This window comes from Nematostella vectensis, chromosome 1 (genome assembly GCF_932526225.1).
Source record: "Nematostella vectensis chromosome 1, jaNemVect1.1, whole genome shotgun sequence".
NCBI classification, from domain to species: Eukaryota; Metazoa; Cnidaria; class Anthozoa; order Actiniaria; family Edwardsiidae; genus Nematostella; species Nematostella vectensis.
In genome coordinates this window covers 2,875,723-2,899,354 of record NC_064034.1, presented here as the reverse complement: position 1 = coordinate 2,899,354, position 23,632 = coordinate 2,875,723, and the positions used below count along the sequence as shown (strand labels likewise).

The 23,632-nt window shown below is 41.1% G+C and overlaps 2 protein-coding genes across 3 annotated transcripts; one reads left to right on the top strand and one right to left on the bottom strand.

Annotated features, from left to right (window-relative positions):
- Positions 1-19: 19 nt before the first annotated feature.
- Positions 20-15,992, bottom strand: LOC5509803 (alpha-aminoadipic semialdehyde synthase, mitochondrial). Of its 2 annotated transcripts, XM_048724736.1 has the most exons (23): positions 15,855-15,992; positions 14,940-15,372; positions 14,312-14,396; positions 13,819-13,886; positions 13,066-13,212; positions 12,620-12,698; positions 12,266-12,393; positions 11,420-11,602; positions 11,248-11,333; positions 10,688-10,799; positions 10,229-10,291; positions 9,981-10,045; positions 9,758-9,900; positions 9,157-9,286; positions 7,576-7,686; positions 7,075-7,183; positions 6,633-6,709; positions 6,243-6,306; positions 4,715-4,975; positions 4,036-4,148; positions 2,500-2,656; positions 2,138-2,246; positions 20-1,734 (listed from the first exon to the last, which is right to left on the bottom strand). In XM_048724736.1, exons 2-23 carry the CDS (start codon positions 15,342-15,344, stop codon positions 1,619-1,621), a joined length of 2,811 nt encoding a protein of 936 aa, XP_048580693.1. In that variant the 5' UTR covers positions 15,345-15,372; positions 15,855-15,992; the 3' UTR covers positions 20-1,618. The 2 variants fall into 2 exon arrangements, with proteins under 2 accessions (XP_048580693.1, XP_048580696.1); XM_048724739.1 differs by lacking the exons at positions 20-1,734; positions 2,138-2,246; positions 2,500-2,656; positions 15,855-15,992 and adding an exon at positions 2,869-2,932 and having other exon boundaries at positions 14,940-15,476.
- On the top strand, positions 15,908-20,609 carry LOC5509797 (probable serine/threonine-protein kinase PknB). The gene is made up of 4 exons (XM_001630231.3): positions 15,908-16,595; positions 18,489-18,647; positions 18,868-19,315; positions 19,666-20,609. The coding sequence occupies exons 1-4, from the start codon at positions 15,908-15,910 to the stop codon at positions 20,264-20,266; spliced, it is 1,896 nt and encodes a 631-aa protein (XP_001630281.3). The 3' UTR covers positions 20,267-20,609.
- Positions 20,610-23,632: the final 3,023 nt, after the last annotated feature.

The following is a 23,632-nucleotide window of genomic DNA, read 5'->3' as shown; positions in this document are numbered from 1 at the left end:
GTATCAATTCAAACATATATAGTTTAGACAACAAATGACATTTTAATTAATAAGTTTGAACACTTGAATAAATTACCTTTCATAGCGCAGACATTGATTCGCTTGACTACAAACTATTACACTCTCGCATCGGTGCACATCGGTTATTGAAAAATGTAAATGCTTCTTCTAGCGCACCACTCTTAGGGCGCGTTTTTTTTTATTCGTGATTCCGGAATGAGAATGATTAGAATAGAAAAAGCGCGCGTTCGTTTATCCCGCGTTCCCATTCCGGTATGGAATGAAGGCCATTCCACCCATTCTGCTACCTGTAGCAGAATGACTCGAATGACATTCTGAACATTCTCTACCAACCATTCCCATTCCAGAATGATACGAAAAAAAACGCACCCTTAAACAGCGCCCCAAAGCGAGAAACCCCTCTCCAAATGTGGCACGTGATCATGATCACGTGGCACATGTGACAGTGGTTGTTTACAATTTAATCGGAAATTCCAGAATGAGATCCGTTTTTCCGGGATGCCATAATGGTAAAAAAAGTTTTCTATATTCCAGAATTTCCGGGATGACTTTTGTACTATTTGCTTCAGTACCCAGAAATTCTACTTTTGGGGTGCTGAGGAATAGTGGCCGATGGGGGACTCGGTCAAATATTCTATTGAAAACTGCAAATCGTACACGATTTTCCGGAATTTCTGGTATCCCCTGAGAAAGTGGACTACCTCTCAAGCAACTCCACATTTTCCGTAAATTTTCCAGTGGGAGGAATATGTACCATTTACAAAATAACCAGAAGTACCGGAATTTCCGATCAAATGGTAAACAACCAGTGATTCCCGAGGTAAACGACAAAGAGATACAATTAGAATAAATAAATACTTGAAAAACGTTTAGAAAAATGATAAGCACCTTTCAAATACTCCCCTCCCCACACACACCTCCATCACAAATTAGTGCTCCTATCGTAACCAAAATTAATAGATAAATAAATGTGCCCTGGGCGATAAAACAAGCATTTACAGTAAATGGGTACCCTGCGGTTTACGCGGGAAAGTTGAAAGGCGTGCCCAGCCCAAGCACGGGAATTCTTCATGCAATAATTCGAGATTAGTCGACATTTTCTAAAAATCATTTTTCTTGAATGAACATTCTCCAAAAAACACTTCTTTCTTCAAACACTTATGCTTATCTACACATTATATTACAATGTCTTAATTGTTTGCTTCAGCTATTGCATCTACCAAAAATTATATTCCAAAAAAATATATCCCAGCCTTATCTTTCTCAACTAGTCTATTGACAGCCCCACGTCACTTCGCTTGAAGACGCTGGGCCTTGAATGCGTTAACGTCTCAGACCCGTTAGTGTGTCCAATTATTCCAGACTTGTGAAGACAGATGGCGGCAAGATGCTTTCTACCAGGAGCTAGTCCGTCTAAACTTTCCTAAGTATCCCTGCCCTCGCTTCAGGTAGTCCACGCTTACCCAGACATGACAGGGAAAGGGTAGTTGATGTGACAATCTACATTTGACCAGGATCAAGCTCGTCAGTTTGTCCAGATAGGAGGTCATGTTGAGGCGGTCACTTGGATCATTCTATTGGCGGCGCTTGGGTCTCATCAATGGTAGATGGACGAAACTTTACTTGTAATCCCTTCTTCTCGCAATTTCTTGACTAGCGGCTTGTAAATTTCACGGGCGACAGGCGTGAACACACCGGACGTCTTCAGGTCTCCTAGAATTGGAAGCACGTGTTTAGTTGCACCCCTTAGTCTATCTTGGGGTTTCTCAGAAGCAATCACAGTACAAGCTTGATAAAGACTGACGATAAAGAACCAGGGTCATTACAAGTTTCGGGTAATTTGGAGTTGGGTCAATTTTAAGATTGCCTTGGGTAATGATAAAGATGTACCGGAACAAAAACCCTAGAGTAAATATCCGCGAATTCGTGGATTATGAAAAATGGAAACGTCTTCTTCCTTCTTCATACAGTAGAACTTCGCTTATCCGAGCTTATTCATGAGTTTTGTGAAACTTTAAACCCTCGATTTCAGCTGGTTTATAACTATAACATCGATCTCCGACCTTACGAGTGCCTCTATGACCTCTTTTTAACACACACAGGACTCCAGTGTTACCTTCCAAGAGCATCTTGGCTGTGATCGCCACAGGAGTACCAACAGTCTGGGCCATGGCTGAGTTCCCCGCAGGGTCCCCATAACAGATCATGCTAATACTTCGCGTCTCCTAAAAAAAAAAAAACATTCAAGGCTTCAGATAGGACCTGGAAATTAAGGAATTAGAAGACGACTCATCTTGGCACCACTATCATGTTTAAATAGTAACCTGGAAATATAGTTGGATATTATCAGATAACTCTGATAACTCAAAGACCGTGTTAACAGCAATCTCCAGTCATTTCCACTCTGATAACTCGAACTCCCTTAAAGTTTACCTAGCGGGTGCGAGTAAACAGGGTTCTATAGTAAGAGATGCTCGCCTTTTTATTGGACGGCCACTCAATGCCGATCTCGTGTCGTAGTAGTACCAGGTCCCTCTCTCCATCCTTGTAGTCTAGTTTGGTCTTAAGGTAGCTCGCGAGAGTGTCTAGGGGGGTCTTCTGGGGGACTACTGGCTCCTCAGACATTAGACCGAGCCTAAGAATACATACAGGTACAAGATCTAGTTAATAAATCAAATAGTGGAGATAACAATTCACTGTCTTTAAGGTAGCTGGCGAGAGTGTCTAGGGGGGTCTTTTGGGGGACTACTGGCTCCTCAGACATTAGACCGAGCCTAAGAATACATATAGGTACAAGATCTAGTTAATAATCAAATAGTGGAGATAACAATTCACTGTCTTTAAGGTAGCTCGCGAGAGTGTCTAGGGGGTCTTCTGGGAGACGAATGACTCCTCAGACATTAGACCGAGCCTAAGAATACATACAGGTACAAGATCTAGTTAATAAATCAAATAGTGGAGATAACAATTCACTGTCTTTAAGGTAGCTCGCGAGAGAACCAGCCATTTTAGCTTACCATTGATATAACTAGAAAGACTACAGAAAAGCTATAGAAAAACTAGGTGGTCTGCGAAGGACCAATGCTTCAAACATCAGCAAAATTACTTGTTTTCACGGAGGCATGCAAAATGATTTGTAAGCTGTGGCAAAATGTAACATGAATTTAAATTCACTTTCAAAATTATTGGGCAGCACGTGCTCCCTGTGCCCCACCTCCGGCTATGGCCCTTCCCCAGGACCCCAAAAATAGAATTTCTGGGTACTAAAGCAAATAGTACAAAAGTCACCCCGGAAATTCTGGAATATAGGAAACTTTTTCTTACCATTACGGCAACCCGGAAAAAACTGGGATTTTATTTCGGCATTTCCGATGGAATGGTAAACAAACACTGTCACATGTGCCACGTGATCATGGTCTCGTGCCACATGTGGGGAGGGGTTTCTCGCTTTGGAAGGGGCGATGTCTTAGGGCGCGTTTTTTCGTATCATTCTGGAATGGGAATGGTTGGTAGAGAATGTTCGGAATGGCAATCGAGGCGTTCTGCTACAGGTAGCAGAATGGGTGGAATGGCCTTCATTCCATTCCGGAATGGGAACGCGGGATAAACGAACGCGCGCTTTTTCTATTCTTATCATTTTAATTCCGGAATCACGAATAAAAAAACGCGCCCTAAGAGTGGTGCGCAAAAAGGAGCATTTACGTTTTTCAATAACCGATGTGCACCGATGCGAGAGTAAATAGCTAAGCTATTTGTCGACAGTGTGAGTATGTAAAATGTTATTTGTAAAAAGAAAATAAAAACTCTTCTTTTCTTTGTCTGGACTACTTTGGAAAATGTGTCAAGGAGTTGTTAAACAAAGGGACTCTTAGACAGACACGACCGAAACGGTTCTTTGCACTAGCACTTTGTGCTAAAACTCGAACTTTTAATTCAACTATGATCCTATTATATTAATATACATATACACATACACATACATATATATATATATAATGTCAGTGTGTTGCTTACCCTTCAATAGCAGCAACTCGTTGCTCGTTGCGTCCAACTCGCTCGTAGACGAGTGAGCTCAGCTCGCTCATGCCCGCGTCGGGCTTTCCCATCATTTTTGCCAACAACGTACACTAAAAGATAAATAACACGGCCACAGAAAATTAAAATATGACATAAACAAGCTTACAACACATATCTTGGATGTCAAGTGCGCTGCTCGAACAGGTGAAGAAAAAGTAATACATAAAAAATAAAGGCGCAACCGTAAATGTACAGCCGTAAATGTCTCATGCCAAGTTCGTACTTTCCTGTGACGCCCCAAACCGCCCCTTCCTTCCCCTTTCGTTATCCGCATCGTTTTGTAAATTTCTAAACAACGAATGAATAGTAAATACCAAATTTCCCACAAGCAAATACTCAAGCTACATTCAATTCAACCAGCACACGTGAGAATTCATCAGCCGACTATAGAGCTAAACCTTCTGGAAGACTCTGACATAGCAAAGCAGTTATTGGAGTTGGCACAAAATACAAATGACATTTGGTCTGGAAGGTAGTAAAGAAAAAAACAATTATTCTTGGGGAGAGGTAAGTAATATAGTATCTCAAAGAAAATAGACATATGGCCAATTTCTGAAGGGCCGAGTACCAGCCGGCACACTTTCCTCTGCTATCAGTAATTCATCCCCTAACTCACCCATGGGAGCTGTTGCGCAAGTTCAAAGTCCGGGTGTGGCCGTATGCTATAAAAGCCAAGCTTGAAGAGGCCAGTGACAGCAGTGGAGAATCCCTCGTACCTGAGGGTGCCTCGGATCACCGTGTCCGCCGTCTGGATGTTGTAGCGGTCGCGGTACAAGGTGGAGTCCCTGTTGGGGTACGCCTCGAGCTTGTACCCCGGGAACTGACCCGTGGGTTTGATCTCCTGCAGTAAGGGCTCGCCTGGAGCGATCTCCACCGTCTGATAGGGAGATGAAGAGACATAATAACCTCGTTAATAAGGATTCTGATGGGATACTCAAAACTATGTATAGGCTTTTATTATTGGGTGTTTGGAAACTGTCTCCTTACTTGAAGCCTACCACAAGTACTTGACGCCTACTTACCTTGCCATACCACAAGTACTTGACTCCTACTCACCTTTCCGTACCACAAGTACTTGACTCCTACTCACCTTGCCGTACCACAAGTACTTGACTCCTACTCACCTTGCCGTACCACAAGTACTTGACTCCTACTCACCTTTCCGTACCACAAGTACTTGACTCCTACTTACCTTGCCATACCACAAGTACTTGACTCCTACTCACCTTGCCGTACCACAAGTACTTGGCTCCTACTCACCTTGCCATACCACAAGTACTTGACTCCTACTCACCTTGCCGTACCACAAGTACTTGACTCCTACTTACCTTGTCATACCACAAGTACTTGACTCCTACTTACCTTGCCATACCACAAGTACTTGGCTCCTACTCACCTTGCCATACCACAAGTACTTGACTCCTACTCACCTTGCTGTACCACAAGTACTTGACTCCTACTCACCTTGCCGTACCACAAGTACTTGACTCCTACTTACCTTGCCATACCACAAGTACTTGGCTCCTACTCACCTTGCCATACCACAAGTACTTGACTCCTACTCACCTTGCCGTACCACAAGTACTTGACTCCTACTTACCTTGTCATACCACAAGTACTTGACACCTACTCACCTTGCCATACCACAAGTACTTGACTCCTACTCACCTTGCCGTACCACAAGTACTTGACTCCTACTCACCTTGCCGTACCACAAGTACTTGACTCCTACTCACCTTGCAGTACCACAAGTACTTGACACCTACTCACCTTGCCATACCACAAGTACTTGACTCCTACTCACCTTGCCGTACCACAAGTACTTGACTCCTACTCACCTTTCCGTACCACAAGTACTTGACTCCTACTTACCTTGCCATACCACAAGTACTTGGCTCCTACTCACCTTGCCGTACCACAAGTACTTGACTCCTACTCACCTTGCCGTACCACAAGTACTTGACTCCTACTCACCTTGCCGTACCACAAGTACTTGACGCCTACTCACCTTGCCGTACCACAAGTACTTGACGCCTACTCACCTTGCCTTACCACAAGTACTTGACTCCTACTCACCTTGCCGTACCACAAGTACTTGGCTCCTACTCACCTTGCCGTACCACAAGTACTTGACGCCTACTCACCTTGCCATACCACAAGTACTTGGCTCCGTGCATGATGGTCATGAGACCAGCGCGCGGGCTCCAGCTAAAACATAACATTCATGTGTCTTAGTGAATACAGTGAGTGAGTCAAATCAAAACAACATACATGAAAAAGGTTAGTATTTGTTCGGTCCAATTTGAAGTTGCGAGACACAAAATAAATGCAACTGACTTTACTTGTCAGTAGTCATATGCTTTTCTCAAAGCAATTTATAAAATGTGGGAATGTAGATGGTACTACAGGTCAGCATGCTCAGTAGATTTATACGCTCAATACTGATAACAGAGCTTTCTAGCTTGAGAAGGAAGCCTTTACCAATGTGTTATCGCGGCACTCTCTCAAACTTTGAGGTATAAAGGGTCCATTACCTGAACTTGTATCTGAGAGGGTTGTCTGCGTGTTCGGGGGCGGGAAGGCCTCCACAGTACGACAGGAACGACTTAATCTGGAATATAAAGATCAAGTTAAGTTACCATGGGAGGGGTCAGATGACGTCATCACTTGTGCCATTTATGTCGAAAACACTTTTCACAAAAAAAACACAAATTCCAAGAGATTTGACAAAAACAGAAGTTTTTATAAAACAAACAAATTTCCCTAGCAACGGACTCAAAGATAGTATCATACGCCCTTAAACAGAATAAGAGCGTTTTTGTTAAAGCCCTCGGCCCATATCCAACCTTGGTAGTGGATATATTGGCCAGCAGTAAACGAATAAGCGTTAAACCAAACATCAAAACCGGTAGTACAAAAAAAAGGCACGTAGGCAACATTTGTATATAGCCTGTGCTATAGGTGTTGAGCACTCACCGTCCCTCCCTCGTCCTTGACGTCATCAAAGCACTCCATGGCAAGCACGTGATCGATACCTGGGTCCAGTCCTAGCTCCATGCCGATGCACACTCCTGCATCCATCGCACTGCGAACCACAATGTTCCAATGTTAGCACTCATTATGTGTTACTACCAGTTGGCCCGCGGCACTCAAAAACAGTACAGACGACATTGCTTAAAGACTCTTGAGCCGACACTTCCGGGTTTTAATCAAATATTTAAATATCTCATCATTTATTTTTGCAAATATCATTACCCATATACAATTTCAGAGACTTTTTTGGAACTTCACAGAATTTAAGTGAAGTTAAGGTTACTTATTCAATGCTTAAGAAACTATTCTACTTCAATATTCGATATGGTAGAATGTACTTTTAGTGAGAATTGTGATAAACTTGCGGAACTTGTCAGAGAGCATGTGTGTGTAGCTAAATGGTCTGAAAGTGCGCCCTTGAAGTAATAATTGTGATATACTCACGCCTTGTGGATCTCGTCAGAGAGCACATGAGCGTAGCTAGAGGTGATCATGTTCTTTTTGTGCTCGATGCACTTGCCAGCGATCGCACCATGAAGGTCGTATGGAAGGCAGCTAGACAGCAAAGTTAAAAAACATGGAACATTTAGAAATACAAAGGGCCATGTGTGTTATACAATACTGTAAGTACGAGCGAGTGTGTTATACAATACTGTAAGTACGAGCAAGTGTGTTATACAATACTGTAAGTACGAGCAAGTGTGTTATACAATACTGTAAGTACGAGCAAGTGTGTTATACAATACTGTAAGTACGAGCAAGTGTTTTATACAATACTGTAAGTACGAGCAAGTGTGTTATACAATACTGTAAATACGAGCAAGTGTTTTATACAATACTGTAAGTACGAGCAAGTGTGTTATACAATACTGTAAGTACGAGCAAGTGTTTTATACAATACTGTAAGTACGAGCGAGTGTGTTATACAATACTGTAAGTACGAGCGAGTGTGTTATCCAATACTGTAAGTACGAGCAAGTGATTTATACAATACTGTAAGTACGAGCGAGTGTGTTATACAATACTGTAAGTACGAGCGAGTGTGTTATACAATACTGTAAGTACGAGCGAGTGTGTTATACAATACTGTAAGTACGAGCGAGTGTTTTATACAATACTGTAATTACGAGCAAGGGACAAGGATGGTTTTAGCTCATATAGGGCAACAATACATTGAAACGAGACACAAAACTTGGAATAATTAAAAGATCAAGAGGGTCATGTGTGCTGTACAATATACTGTGAATAAATAATAATTTCTTATAACCTGCTGTAGGGTTTATAAAAACACCTTGAACATACTAATCAATATCATTTCATCATTGCAGCCTAATAATGTTATTCAAAATTCCATTTTATGAGGACAGTACCTAGAGTTTGAATATTGCTCTTCTTTTTAAAGATTGTTCTTTTTACAGGCCTCATACACGGCACAAAATGGAAGATTTAGTGATAATGGAGGGCCATATATAACCTGATATAATATAATGATAGGCAAACCTAAATATAAGATAACCTGATAACAACATCCTGATATGCAATCCTAAATATAAGATAACCTGATAATAAGATTAAGATAGGCAAGCCAAAATATAAGATAACCTGATTACAATATCATGATAGGCAAACCTAAATATGAGATAACCTGATATTATATAATGATAGGCAAACCTAAATAAGATAACCTGATAACAACATCATGATAGACAAACCTAAATATAAAACCTGATAACAACATCATGATAGGCAAACCTAAATATAAAGATATCCTGATATAATATAATGATATGCAAACCTAAATATAAGATAACCTGATTACAATATCATGATAGGCAAACCTAAATATATGATAACCTGATATAATATAATGATAGGCAAACCTAAATATATGATAACCTGATAACAATATCATGATAGGCAAACCTAAATATAAGATAACCTGATTACAATATCATGATAGGCAAACCTAAATATAAGATAACCTGATAACAATATCATGATAGGCAAACCTAAATATAAGATTACCTGATAACAATATCATGATCCTTAATGAGTTTTTGCAGTTTATCAGTGTGGTATTCCACATCAAGTAGAACAGGACGAGTATTACGGAAACTCCCAGCCAACTGCTCTGCCTCGCTCATGACAGACGATGCTACATAGTAATGAAATTGAATATTTTTAGAAGGTGGGCTAATTAGCAGTAAAGACTGTTATAGTAACAATACAATAAAGCCATTTTACAATAGCCTGCAAGCTGGCTCTTCAGTGGGTTAATTATAGGAAATTCCTGTTATTATCCGATGATATTTTCCATTCTAGAATATCCCCTCCTCTGGCCTAAAAGTACAATTAAATGTAACAGATGTGTTTATCTTCTTCAAAGGGCAGGTAACTGCACCCTTACTGAACTACACTGAACCTGAACTACAATCCTCCCTTGTGCGACTCAAAACAGTATGATTTTTTTGGTAGGATTTGTACCAAATAAATCAAGCATTATCCTACTGAAGCCCTTGGGAACACAACCATCAATTACTGTATGCTTGTTATGTAGGACACAAGGGCCACAGTTTGTTTGGCAGGGACCTCACAACTAGGAATGAATATATGGTACAGTACATACCAACGGTGACGCCAACACTTTTATCTCTGACCAGGTACTCAATGGTGGGAGCGACGGTGAGTCCTGACCCTAGTACAAGAACCCGCTTTCTCATGGGCGTGGCCACATTGGGGCCCAGGGCACGAGCCTTTGCCTCCTCCATTCTAAGAAAAACATACAAGGCTGAATCCCTTTGAAAGAAGCTTTTAAAGCCTTTTATTTCTCTTATAAAAATTGCACTCACCTTTTCCGGAGCTTTGCGATGTATTTAAAGTTTGGAGTAAGCTCTCTGTTTGATGTTATGACAGCCTACATAAGCAGCAAAAACAGAGATATGTTATTATACAATTTTGGAATACCCTTTAAAAAGATAACACAAATATTAAGGAAAAACTGGATGATTTAATTGATTTTTTTTTTTGGGCCCAATTCATATGGTAAAATTATCCACTTTTCTAATAAAAAGAAAAGTACTGTAATCAAGTAACTTACATCTCTAACTGTTGGTGAAAGATGTGTCTGTGACTCAAATGGCTCTGTCGCATCAGAATCAATCTGCAGTGCACGGAAAAAACAATAAAACATACTCTTCTATAAAGCTTGTATCAAAACAAACCTTAGTAAATTAATGGATCACCCAACCAAAGGGGGCTTCTAAGCTATACATGTGACGGGGCTCAGACAATAAAAACCCCCAAAATAACCCACCAATAAAAATACCCAGCTGCATTCATACCGAAACCTGCCTTGAAGAAGTCAAGACGAAAATTTGAGTACCAGTTTAAAGGTATCATTAGGATTTTAAACCCAAAAATACCGGAGATAAAAATGTACTATAAAAACCTGACCCTGAATTCTACACCTAAAAATCTCCAGTCCCAAAAATTACAGAAGAAAAATCCAAATCCCAAAAATACCTCTTTTTCCTGCTAATATCCGCTGTTAACTCACCATTTCTGGTAGCCATGGCAACAAAAGTTTGCCAAAGTAGTCTGTGGCCTCTCGTGGAAGTTGGGCGGGGACGTTATCGATGGAGCAGATCAGTACCCCATCACCTGCCATCCTAAATGGAAATTTGAGAAGTGAATCGCAATCATGTAATTTGGCTCACTCGATAAGATTAACATCAAACTCAACAACACACTTAAAATAACACTGTTTACGCAAACAAATCTAAGTTTTAAGTAAGACTACTTCTTATGCATGTTATTTGTACTACAAATCATAATTCATTCATAAAGATGACATGTTACTGTATCTAACAATTGACAGTTGCCATTTGCACTGACAATGACCTCTGAAATACATAGGTGTATGCCATAGGTGACCAGGTGTGTATTTGGTTTGGGTGTCAGTTTAAGCCATCACATGTTATCACATTGCAAAGATGTCTTTTAGATCAAACGCCATACTTATGACGAGATGCACATTCAGGTATAAGAAATAGGAGCACTCCTGACCTGGACAAAAATTATGGAGGTAACCATTTCCAAATCAGTGAGTAAACTTACCCTATCTGGGAGGTCCCGGTTTTGATATCATATAGATGGAAAGGGTATTCTATTGTTGTGCATTCCTTCATAAACTCAAGAGAACCCTAAAACATATATTAATCACCATCAATTTAAAAACTTTAAAAAAAATGCAATGGATAAAACTCATCCTGCTAACTGTATTACTCACATCTGGGTCAGCAGATATGTCACAAATAGCTAGTAGCCTGTGTGGAAGATTGGGGCAACCATCATAGGCACTTGTGCGTGCCATTGGCTTTAGGAGGTTCTTGGCATCGTCGTATGTGAGTACACGTGGCAGACCAGGTGCCCAGTAAGTACCATTTACCAGGACAGACATGTGGGGAGCAACCTAAGTAGGATGAATCAACATATAAATCCTTGTCACAAAAAATTTGAAGTGCAACATCTTCATCTATTATTATCAGCTACTGCCATCTTAGTAGCAACATTGCTGTCATCACACTATCATTAACCAATCAATAGTTTTCATTATCATCATCATCACCACAATCATCATTACCATCACCACCATTAGTAATGGCACATTGTCATCAGCATCACCCTAACATCCCACAACATTTTCATCATTATCAGCTATCATTATTGTAGTATTATAAGCCCCCTCATAAACATAAAAACATTATTAAGATCACCACTATCACTGCCACCACTACCGTCATCATTATCAAGGTCACTATCAACAGAGTCATCAAAACATCATAAATCAGCATTTTTGTTACCTGCAAAATCAGACTATAATCATCATCATCACCCCTGACACAATAATCATCGCCATTATTGGTGTCATCAGTGTTACCAGGATCATCAGGGGTTATCTAACTTTTTGCTGAAGAGAAGGGTTTGCCCCATTGTCTAAGGGGGAGGGGGTATTTTTTGTTGTTGCATATGACTTTCTGGCAGTCCAAAGTGGGATTTAAACCCCCTAAACCCTCCCCCTAGATCCGCTACATATCATGATCACAACCACCATCATTATGGTGATGACACTTACAATCTCAGCAAATGTAGACCTGTATCTCTCAGGGTGCGCTTCATACTCCTGGGCGTCAAACTTTCCACCTGCTTTAGGCACCAAGTAGTCTTCCCTGCTGACAACCGTCCCAATCACCTTCCTATGATCTGAAAAAAAAAAAACACAAGAAAGCCTTATCTCCCGGCAACGTTCCTTTACATAACTCTATGGAGCTATGTTCATTGTCAACCTTGAACTGATTGAACTGATCTCAAGTTATATTGCCTAGATGTTCACAGTATCTCATTAAAAACTTTTAATATTGAACTTGTTATGAGTAAAGGGATATATAAATAATAATAGAAAACATCTCTATCAAATGTAATAGCATACCTCCTTTCTCTACAGCTTTCTTGAGTTCATGTGGATGGACGTAAAGATGTGGGAGCTCCTGGAACACCTCTTGTGCACCCTCAACAAACCAAACACAAAATAGGTCAACAGGAAAGGTAATAAAGGTTGGGAAATGGAAAATGAATCCACCAACTAATGCTAGTTAAAACTGCCTCCATGGCAAAACAATGAGTATTTCATTGTTATCCTCAACCAACGCACTTTGTTTACTCTGCATTTGCACTGCCTATGGCTCATAGATAGTAACATTCATTTCTAAATTATTTTGTGAGGTCCTTCTCAACCCCCTAAAAATAGAGTTTCCTGCTCAAAATATTGTGTCAAAAAAATTCAGTTACCAGAATCCAGACAGATTTCATAAAATAACATAAAAAAAAACAAAAAAAAAAAACAGCAACCCATGTCTTATCGCTGATAAATAATACCTGAGAAACATTACCGGATCCTGTAAAAATGAATGACAAGGGACCAAAATGTTCAGGTAGCTTTCCTGCTTTGATGTCCTCCCCCAACTCATAAATAGCAAGTTTAGCTGCACGACTGCTCTTGTAATTATGTGTGCCACCCATGTACTGAAAGGGAAATATCAATAGGTTAATACAAATGGTACTGTGTATAGCATAGAGAGTGAAAGGGAAATATCACCAGGTCAATAAATATGGTTCTGTGTATAGCATAGAGAGTGAAAGGGAAATATCAAAAGGTCAATACAACTGGTACTGTGTATAGCATAGAGAGTGAAAGATAAATATCAATAGGTCAATAAATATGGTTCTGTGTATAGCATAGAGAGTGAAAGGGAAATATCAATAGGTCAATAAATATGGTACTGTGTATAGCATAAAGATTAGGATTGAGAAGCTTGTAATAAATATGACACATATGGTTCATAGTTAAGGGGCAGCTGTTACATTGTAGGTCCTTTTAATTGAAGGTACCATCTATATATAAGAACCTTAGACTACACAATTAACATTAGGTGAATAACCAATTTTCATAAATGCGCAACTGCATAAAATGCTTCCACAAAGTATGAAACCAGCTGGCAGATATGGAATTGATTTTGGAGAAGGAAAATGATAAAGTATAGGTATTTCTAGCTTATTACTACATCTTGAATTTCATTAAACTTTGTAGAACTTTAATTATATGGTATTGCATTAAGTATATGTACACACCATGAATGGGGTATGATGACCTAGAGCTAAAAGCCGCAGCCCCAACCCATGGAGGATATTAATCATCCCTAGGAAAACAAACAAAACAGGAAATTAAAAACATATATAACATAGAGTGCTCTTTCTAAATAACACATCCTTCAACAATAAGAATCATATCCTTTAAAAATCATTATTTACTCTCGGTTCAAAATCAGACCTTATACATTTCTCCTCGCTCACACATCTTTGAACAATTATTTACACCCCTTTTGTATTCTTGAAACAATTGATCACTAGAAGAAAATTTCACATTAGAGGTCAATTTCTTTGAATCATTAAATCACTATAAATAATCTAATCTCTTGATAATCAATAATTCATCAAAATGTCAGGAAATTTTCATCGTACTCATCTGTTAAAGTTTCAAGGTCAATGTAAAGGTCAGGTTGTTACGTGCGTCAAGACAATAAGACAGCTTCGTGACGCAGCCCCCAAACACACCCCCACATACCTCCGACTCCGGCGAATTTTCCGAAAGCACACACTCTCTGGCCTTTCTTGTCCACCATCTTCTCATAATCGACAATCCTGATATTCTGTTATAAGGCAGAAATTATCAGCCAGACAAATTCTAGACTACGTTTTTTCTCTAATAATGAGACCGCGAAAGACGGTAATTCGGAAGAACGTGGCGTGCTATTGTAACTAAATCAAAGAATATGTCTTATGTTACAAATTACTAAAAGTGATATATAGCATTTTTAATCATTTCCACTCTGTATAAATGTTTTGTAACTAAGGTAAGCTAAAAAAGCGAGTACATATTTTGTTGTGAGCCGCTTTGATTCAGAACATGCGGCATAAAAACATGCTATTCCCTTGCTTCGCTGTTGGGTACCTTTTTAATTCCACTTCGTGCCTCTAATTCTGGTTTTAATGAAAATATCGCAGTCTAAATGACCCCCTTACACCTATAAGCGATCGTGCTTCTCCAAATATTATTTGCGGAAAAGGCGAAAGGACGTTTGCTAAATCGGCGTTAGTCTAGATAGGTCGCGTGACAAAACGATCAACGAATATCACCATATTATGACTCGAATTGTAGCCGGATCACATTTTCAGCTGAAAACCTGATTTACCTTGTCCAGCATTGCATCTAGTAGTGACATATTCGCCTCTTGCGCTTTAATTGTATGGGAAAAGAATGCGTAAGTCTTATTTGGCAATAATAAGTCCACTGGCACAGCTTTCACGCCGATGATCAAACTCGCAGGGCTTAGATCCTCCGTAATGACAGCCCCGGCGCGTTCATATTCATCCATAGTGTAGGCTCGTCTGGTCGAAGGCTGCACAAGAACTTTGATTCCTCTGTTCACAAGTTCTGATACATGAGCCGGGCCGATAGGTGCTCGTCTCTCCCAAACGTTGATGTCCTCTCGTCGAATCGCCATTACTTTTTCACCTACTCCATGGAGTCTTCTTCGGGAAACTCGGCTGTATCGCGGGGTTTTTAGCCCCGATCTCACACCTCGTAATGTCCACATGTTAGTTTTCTTAAACTTGTTCTATCACCTTGAAATTAAGTGGAAGCGGGAAAATACGTAGTTAGCTCACCAGAAGAAGACGACTAATCACCACGAGACGAGAGTACCGCGCAAAGCTTATATACTTCAAGCATACTGAAATCAGTTGATACCCTCAGATCGAGGTCGAATTTAAGCATACATGAAGTGCCTTGTTTGAAATTAACCGCTGAATGTTTTTTGGCAAGTTATTTTGCCATGAATATTTCATTGCGAATGGATTCCCAGAGGTCCATAATTCATTATGAATCTCTCCGATGAGGTTCTATTTCTCTTTGAAATTTTCAAAAGGAAATCAATGTATCATGGCTCTATCTTGGGGCCAAAAGTCTCGCTAACCAAAAAAGCCTGCGTTACAATCTGACAAGTGAAGATTGCGTTACATTTTGTTTACGACCCAAACACGACCAGGGATCGCCATAATATCGTCGTACGACCATTTCAAGGAAAGAACAGAAAATAAACCCTTACCGCCCCTGAAAGAAGGGATGTTTGGATGCGACTGAAGCTTTGCAGGCAGTGAAATGGGACAAGGAAATGTTCGCTTTCTCGAGGAACTAGGCAGAGGGAGCTACGGCGTTGTCCATAAAGCGAAATACGAGGGAAATCTTGTGGCGGCGAAACGACTTCATCCCACACTTCTTGAATCTGGTCCGATTGAACGCGGTGCGCTTTTAGCAAAATTTCGACGAGAATGCGAGCTACTCGAGGCACTAAACCACCCGAATGTTGTACGTCTTATAACGGTTATTTACGAGGGCAACAAGCCACCCATTTTGATAACGGAATTGTGCGACTGTGACTTGTCTTCATTTATTAAGGACTCGAAATCGAAACCGAAACTGTTACTAGAGGAAGTGGTTACAATAATGCTAGACGTCGCAAACGGTCTTAATTATTTGCACACTCGCATCCAGCCGACAATTCACAGAGACCTTTGCCCGAAGAATATTTTAATAGTAAAGAAAGACTCAGTAATTACGGCGAAAATCACCGATGTTGGTCTAGCAAAAATGGCCAAAATGAATACTTTTCAATCACCAGTTCCAGGAACTCAAAAATACATGGCCCCAGAGACCTTTGTTTTCGCAGCAACAAATTCGGCGATCTATGGCCCTGAAATCGATATTTTCTCATTTGGAATGACTATGCTGGAAACTATCTTGGGGAGACTTCCAGGCTTCATGGAAAACCCTCTTGCAGGGGAAGGAGGTAAATTATGTTAATATATTCAATGTATTTAATGTAGCTCTGGGGCCGGTTCCTGAAAAGAGGATTAGCGCTAATCCAGGCATAAATCTGCTCTAATCTGGGCATAAAGCTAATCCTCTTTTCAGGAACTGGCCCCAGGTGTGTTTGGGTTACAAGATGTTATATCCCAGTGATGAATTTTCACGCGCGCGCTCATTGGTCAATAAGGGTCACGTGCACAATTTCATGGCACAAACATCAGTCGATAACATCCAGCCAAAGTGATATCTGTCCTGTGAACATTTTTGTGCAGTCAAAACTCACTTTTCGTCTGCTCAATAACTCCTAAAACAAACACCAAGGTTTTCAAAACGCTATGAAGGCACAGAGAGAATGCTTTATTTCTTTTATAGAATTATCATCAATATGTCTTTTTAGAATTTATCCTGAAACGCGAAAGAAAAAGCAATGACAAAAAACTTCACAACAGCGCACGCTCATAGCGTCATTCCCGTGCATGTCAGTGCGCGGGAATGACGCTATGAAAATGTAAAAGTTTTGCTTCAATTTCTATTCCAGCTTTCAGCAGAACAATAAGAAAACAGTCTAGGTGAAAATCCATCAGTTGAAACACAGGCAGCCCAAGGCTACTGTCAGTGGTTTATAAAGGAATGTATGGGGGAATTTATATGTTAGCGAAAAAATACTTTATCGTGAAAAATAAAACTTTAGACCATGTAATATTGTGTTTGAGTCTTTATTTCAATTTTGCAGATAGAATGTCATTAGAGCCAGTTTGAAGCCCGCCACGAATTGTGTTTCTCTCTCTGTATTTTTATACAATATATATTATTATCAAACTCGCTCTACTCACATTCTATCGCCAAAATTGAAATAAAGGAAGACTCAAACACAATATTACATGGTCTAAAGTTTTATTTTTCACGATAAAGTATTTGTTCGCTAACATATTAATTCCCCCATACATTCCTTTATAAACCACTGACAGTAGCCTTGGGCTGCCTGTGGTTTAAATGCAAGTTTTGAACTTGTAGTTTTTGTTCTTTTGATTGTTGCATGGATTTTTATGAATTGCGAATGGCAAAAATAACAGCGCGCGCTCGTGGCGCTCGTCAGCGTGCTATGAAGACACTTTTCACATTTTCAGTGTAGTCACTGGGATACAAAATAAATAAACCCCTTCTTTGGCTCACTGTGATATCGGCGGATAATGTCCGCTGATGAGAAATGGTCCTCAAATTTTACAGTTGCCCTTGAAGCTTCGCTTCTCGGCCAATTGTTTATTTTTCGTACCATTTCTCATCCTTGGACATTATCCGCCGATATCCCAGGCGCAAGAAGGGGTTTATTTACCAAATAGAAACACTTGTCAACTTTATAGTGCATAGAGGCGTAGGAGAGTAAATAATGAGAGGGAGCGGCGGGGAGGTGGCATTTCTGTGCTGGGGGAGGTGAAAGACATAAGAAACCCATGACAGCCTTATGTTCAATGCAGGAAATGGGAAGGTGTAAATTCCCCCCTACCCCCATTTTCCTACAACCTTCTGCAACAGCCCTGAAATAAATTGATGTGGTATGTTGAAAATATTATATTCCCCCCTCTCACTAATTGGATCCGGATTTTAAGGGGAAAGACAATTTTTTTTTAATCCAACAGTGGTAAAAAATATACTGTTATGGGGGCATGTTTTAGGATTTTGTGGTAGACACATGGTATGCTTCCCTGGGAATGTACATTGGCATTAATCATCATTATTAATTTCCAATGATACATGCCTTTCAAATCCTAGTACGTCACACGGCAAAGGACACCCCCTCTTCATTCTTTTTATAATTATTGGTGTTTAAAGTGGACATGTATCACATCATCTGTTTTTTTTCATACTTGTACAGAATTCAGTACCCATTCTATGCTGAAGGATGACATATATGCCATTGGAGAGAGCAATCCCCTTAAAGCCTTAGTGTTACAGTGCTTGGAGACAGATCCCACCTTGCGGCCTACTGCTGCTGAGCTGGTGTCGGCACTGCGTTCTCCAACCCTCATAACAGGTAATTAGAACGAAATTCATACAGATTGCGTTGTCCTAGCCTTACCCTGTGAATGCATGGCAAGGATTTTGAGAGGAGGGGGGGATGGTGGTTTAAAAAGCCGCAATCATACCATTTTACTTCTGGCGATTGAAATTCTTTCCCACGAACGAGCGTACAAAATCGTCAAGTGTCATAGGCTTTATTTAATTAATTAACTTTCGTTCCTGCAACTGTACAGAAGTGACGCGGTTCGATTTCCAAACCAAGAAAAAACACGTTTGCGACGACTATCACTCGTGGATCCCAGTGCGCAGGCGCACGGTTCGTGAACTTGAAGAACTTGACCTTGACGAGATGGTCAGTAAACTTGACGAGCATCACCGCAACGTGAACATCGCTACAGCTGCCGGTGCATCCACATCCGTAGTAGCCACTGGTCTAGTCATTGGAGGATTCGTTGGCTCGTTTTTCACGTTTGGCGCCACGGTACCGCTGATGATAGCGGGCGGTAGTGTGGCCGCTGCTGGGGGTCTAACTACTTTTGGCGCTAAGATGACGGAGGTGGTGTTGTCACGTGAGCAGTTCAAGAAAGTTGAGGATACGATTGCTGAGGATAAGGCCGAGAGTGAGGGCCTAAGACAGAGTCTGGAGGAACTCGATCGCTTGATCACCAAAAGCGTAAACAGGTATAAGCAACTATTCTTTGACTTTGCGGCCCAGGAAGCTAACTCACAAGTCCAGCATTAGTGAGCTAGCATTTTGAGGGCTGTTTGCAAGGGGTGTTGATTGGTTGGCTGGGGATTCCTAGGATAGGTGCTTGGTAAAAAGGAGGCATGGTAAGGTTTGTGGTAGGAATAAGTCGCAATTTTAAGGAAATAATTTAGTCGTTTGTACGGGAACAAGAGTGGCGTTAATAGATGTAGGTTTTAACGCTTCCTATTAAATCTCAAAATCGAATGCATAGACTTCCCATCAAATATATAGAATTCCCAATCGATCCCAGGTCATGTGACTTTTTTTTTTAACTTTTTTACAGGATCTTTGAAGACGATAAAGAACCTTCAAACCTGTCGGGCAAAGCCATCGAAGATGTCATGAAGCACTTTCAAAAGATCACTGGGATGAAAATCATGGACACCGAACAACTTCACCCCGTCAAAAGTAGCGCGAGGGGGGTAGGGGCAGTTATAGCTGCAACCTCATCCGTGATAACAGTAGGTACCGCAAGCTCAAGACTAGGGTCAGCAGTCTTTGACACTTTGTCAGCCGCGTCCCGTGTCACTCACATCGCTGGGTTTGTGACTAGTATCATAGCCTTACCCATAGACGCCTATTTTCTTATAACCTCTATAAGAGACATAAAAAACCACACGCCATCAGAAGTAGCGGATCGGATCAGAGATATTCGAAGTAAGATGCAATGTCCCGAGGAGCATGAGATTCCTGGGTTGATAGAGGCCTACATCACCGCCAAAGTCGCCGAGGTGGCCAAAGTGCAGCTGAAATCACCGAATGACACGTTTGAGCTGGTGGATGATTTGGACGAGTTTGTGCAGCAAGACGAAGTCGGTAGAATTAATGCTCTGTTTGATGACGGCGAGCTTACGATCTCAGACGATCACTTTTTAGAGAAGTAGGGGCTCCGCATTGGCGAATAAACTTGAAAAAAGGTCTATTTAAGCTTCTCCACTTCTCCACTCCACGCGTTTTTTCTGTTGTAATTCAGCGCGAAACGCAAAAAAAAAAACTAAACTAATTACTATGTGCCTCAATATTTTTTGAGAATGAAAACAATTATTAAGAACAAATATTGCATTTTATTAGAAATTGCTAATGATTACCTAAAATTTAAGAAAATATGAAAATGGGAAAGCATAGAATATAAAATATTTTTATGTAAGCTTAATATGTATTGTTTTGTGGGTAACGGTTAAGGTGTTTGTAGGATTGTGTGACAAAAATAAAATACTTGGAAAGCTATTTTTTATGCCTATTTTGTTGATGCTGCAGCGGCGTAGCCAGGATTTTTAACAGGAGGAGGCCCATAAAAGGCCCTTTCAAGGCATTGTCTCCTGTGTTTTATATAATGTCTCATACATTTACTGTATTTTTGGCTGCTAGAAGGGGGGGGAGGCCCCTTGGCCACTCCCCTGGCTACGCCCCTGTGCTGAATCAAGAGCACACATGCAATCGCCCGCCTAAGGAAAAGAAATCAAATTTCACAGCAAAGGAATGTATTATGCATAATCCGAGAAAAGATTCTAACAACGAGACTTTCAAAAGGACGAAAAAAAGGCAGCCTCAAAACCCGTGACCAGTTACGGCAATTCTACTTTTCGGAAGAATAAGATTGAAAAATTGGAAAACAACTTTTCGATCTTGAAAATACATTGCAAAGAGTTCAGAAAAATGCCCTACTTTCTACTTTAAAATCTAGCTTATTTCGCAAAATAAGAGGGAAATTAATTTTTCTTTAGCTTTTCCTCGATTCCTCTTCACTTAAAAAGGCAAGATTTGACAAGCTCACGTTGCAAGTCAACAAGATTCCATACGTTGGTATAACAAGAAGACATCAACAGGTAATTATCAACTTCCTCCGAAGGTTAAATAACACAGTTCTTTTACCCAATGCTTCGCCCTTTGCTCGTTCTCTACCTATCACAACTAATATTGTAGTAACCCCCCTCCCCACTCCCGCGCATAGGGGTTGGCGCAAGATCAGGCGCGAGCACCCTTACTCGGCCGTAAAGCCTCTTCTCCTATTTAAAACTATCAAATCCTATACAGACCCGTCAGTAAGTCTTCTCTACCGAGAACAGAAATGAAAGGGAAAATTGATAAAGCCATAGTACTGATCAATAATAGCAAAAAAAGAACAACGGTAGAGCCAATGCCCGAGGATCGCACCTCCTTAGATTTTATGAAAAAAAGAGAGAAAGAAATAAACCATACTTCCAGACATACGCTGAAACGCCGTACGGCAGCTGAAGCTTTACGGCTAAGCTGAAGATTTCGGCCCCAGCACCGTTATCTTGTGAACTGTACAATACAAAGGAACCTGAGGTACCCGTGCATTAATGGGGAGGCAATAACCAGGATCCCAGCCCTCTCAGTCTGTTACGCCAGTACCGCTCACTGAGATTGTAGAATATTGGGGTCTTTTTCACGCTTGCGTCTCTTGGGAATTAGCGTGTTGCTATAATAGTAGTGCGGTAATTTCGTCATCATGGACGGCACGCTGTTACCTAGGCATAATATATTGCCGCCTTTAGCCTTTTGCTCTCCTGTACTCATCATGGACGGCACGCTGTGACCTAGGCATGAGATATTGACGCCTTTGGCCTTTTGCTCTCCTGTATTCATCATGGACGGCACGCTGTTACCTAGGCATAATATATTGCCGCCTTTGGCCTTTTGCTCTCCTGTATTCATCATGGACGGCACGCTGTGACCTAGGCATGATATATTGCCGCCTTTGGCCTTTTGCTCTCCTGTATTCATCATGGACGGCACGCTGTGACCTAGGCATGATATATTGCCGCCTTTGGCCTTTTGCTCTCCTGTATTCATCATGGACGGCACGCTGTGACCTGGGCATAATATATTGCCGCCTTTAGCCTTTTGCTCTCCTGTATTCATCATGGACGGCACGCTGTGACCTAGGCATGATATATTGCCGCCTTTGGCCTTTTGCTCTCCTGTACTCATCATGGACGGCACGCTGTGACCTAGGCATGATATATTGCCGCCTTTGGCCTTTTGCTCTCCTGTATTCATCATGGACGGCACGCTGTGACCTAGGCATGATATATTGCCGCCTTTGGCCTTTTGCTCTCCTGTATTCATCATGGACGGCACGCTGTGACCTGGGCATAATATATTGCCGCCTTTGGCCTTTTGCTCTCCTGTACTCATCATGGACGGCACGCTGTGACCTAGGCATGTTATATTGCCGCCTTTGGCCTTTTGCTCTCCTGTATTCACCATGGACGGCACGCTGTGACCTGGGCATGATATATTGCCGCCTTTAGCCTTTTGCTCTCCTGTACTCATCATTGACGACACGCTGTGACCCGGGCATAATATATTGCCGCCTTTAGCCTTTTGCTCTCCTGTACTCATCATGGACGGCACGCTGTGACCTGGGCTTGAAATATTGCCGCCTTTAGCCTTTTGCTCTCCTTTACTCATCATGGACGGCACGCTGTGACCTGGGCATAATATATTGCCGCCTTTAGCCTTTTGCTCTTCTGTACTCATCATGGACGGCACGCTGTGACCCGGGCATGATATATTGCCGCCTTTAGCCTTTTGCTCTTCTGTACTCATCATGGACGGCACGCTGCGACCTGGGCATGATATATTGCCGCCTTTAGCCTTTTGCTCTCCTGTATTCATCATGGACGGCACGCTGTGACCTGGGCATGATATATTGCCGCCTTTAGCCTTTTGCTCTCCTGTATTCGTCATGGATGGCACGCTGTGACCTAGGCATAATATATTGCCACCTTTAGCCTTTTGCTCTCCTGTACTCATCATGGACGGCACGCTGTGACCTAAGCATGGTATATTGCTGCCTTTCAATCAATCAATCAATCAATCAATCAATCAATCAATCAATCAATCAATCAATCAATCAATCAATCAATCAATCAATCAATCAATCAATCAATCAATCAATCAATCAATCAATCAATCAATCAATCAATCAATCAATCAATCAATCAATCAATCAATCAATCAATCAATCAATCAATCAATCAATCAATCAATCAATCGTTTTAATAAACCACTCGCAGTCGTAACTGAATTACAGGTTTGACAGCAACATCAACTAATAGCAACTAATACAAGCAACACAATATTCATTGGTACTTTACAGTGATAAAATTGTTGAACCTATTAGTTCTGCCCGAGGAGGCGTGGCGCGACTGTGAACCAGCTCTGAGGTTGTACTTTAGGTCAGTCACCACCGGCTCCTTAAGGATCCCGGACAGGAGACC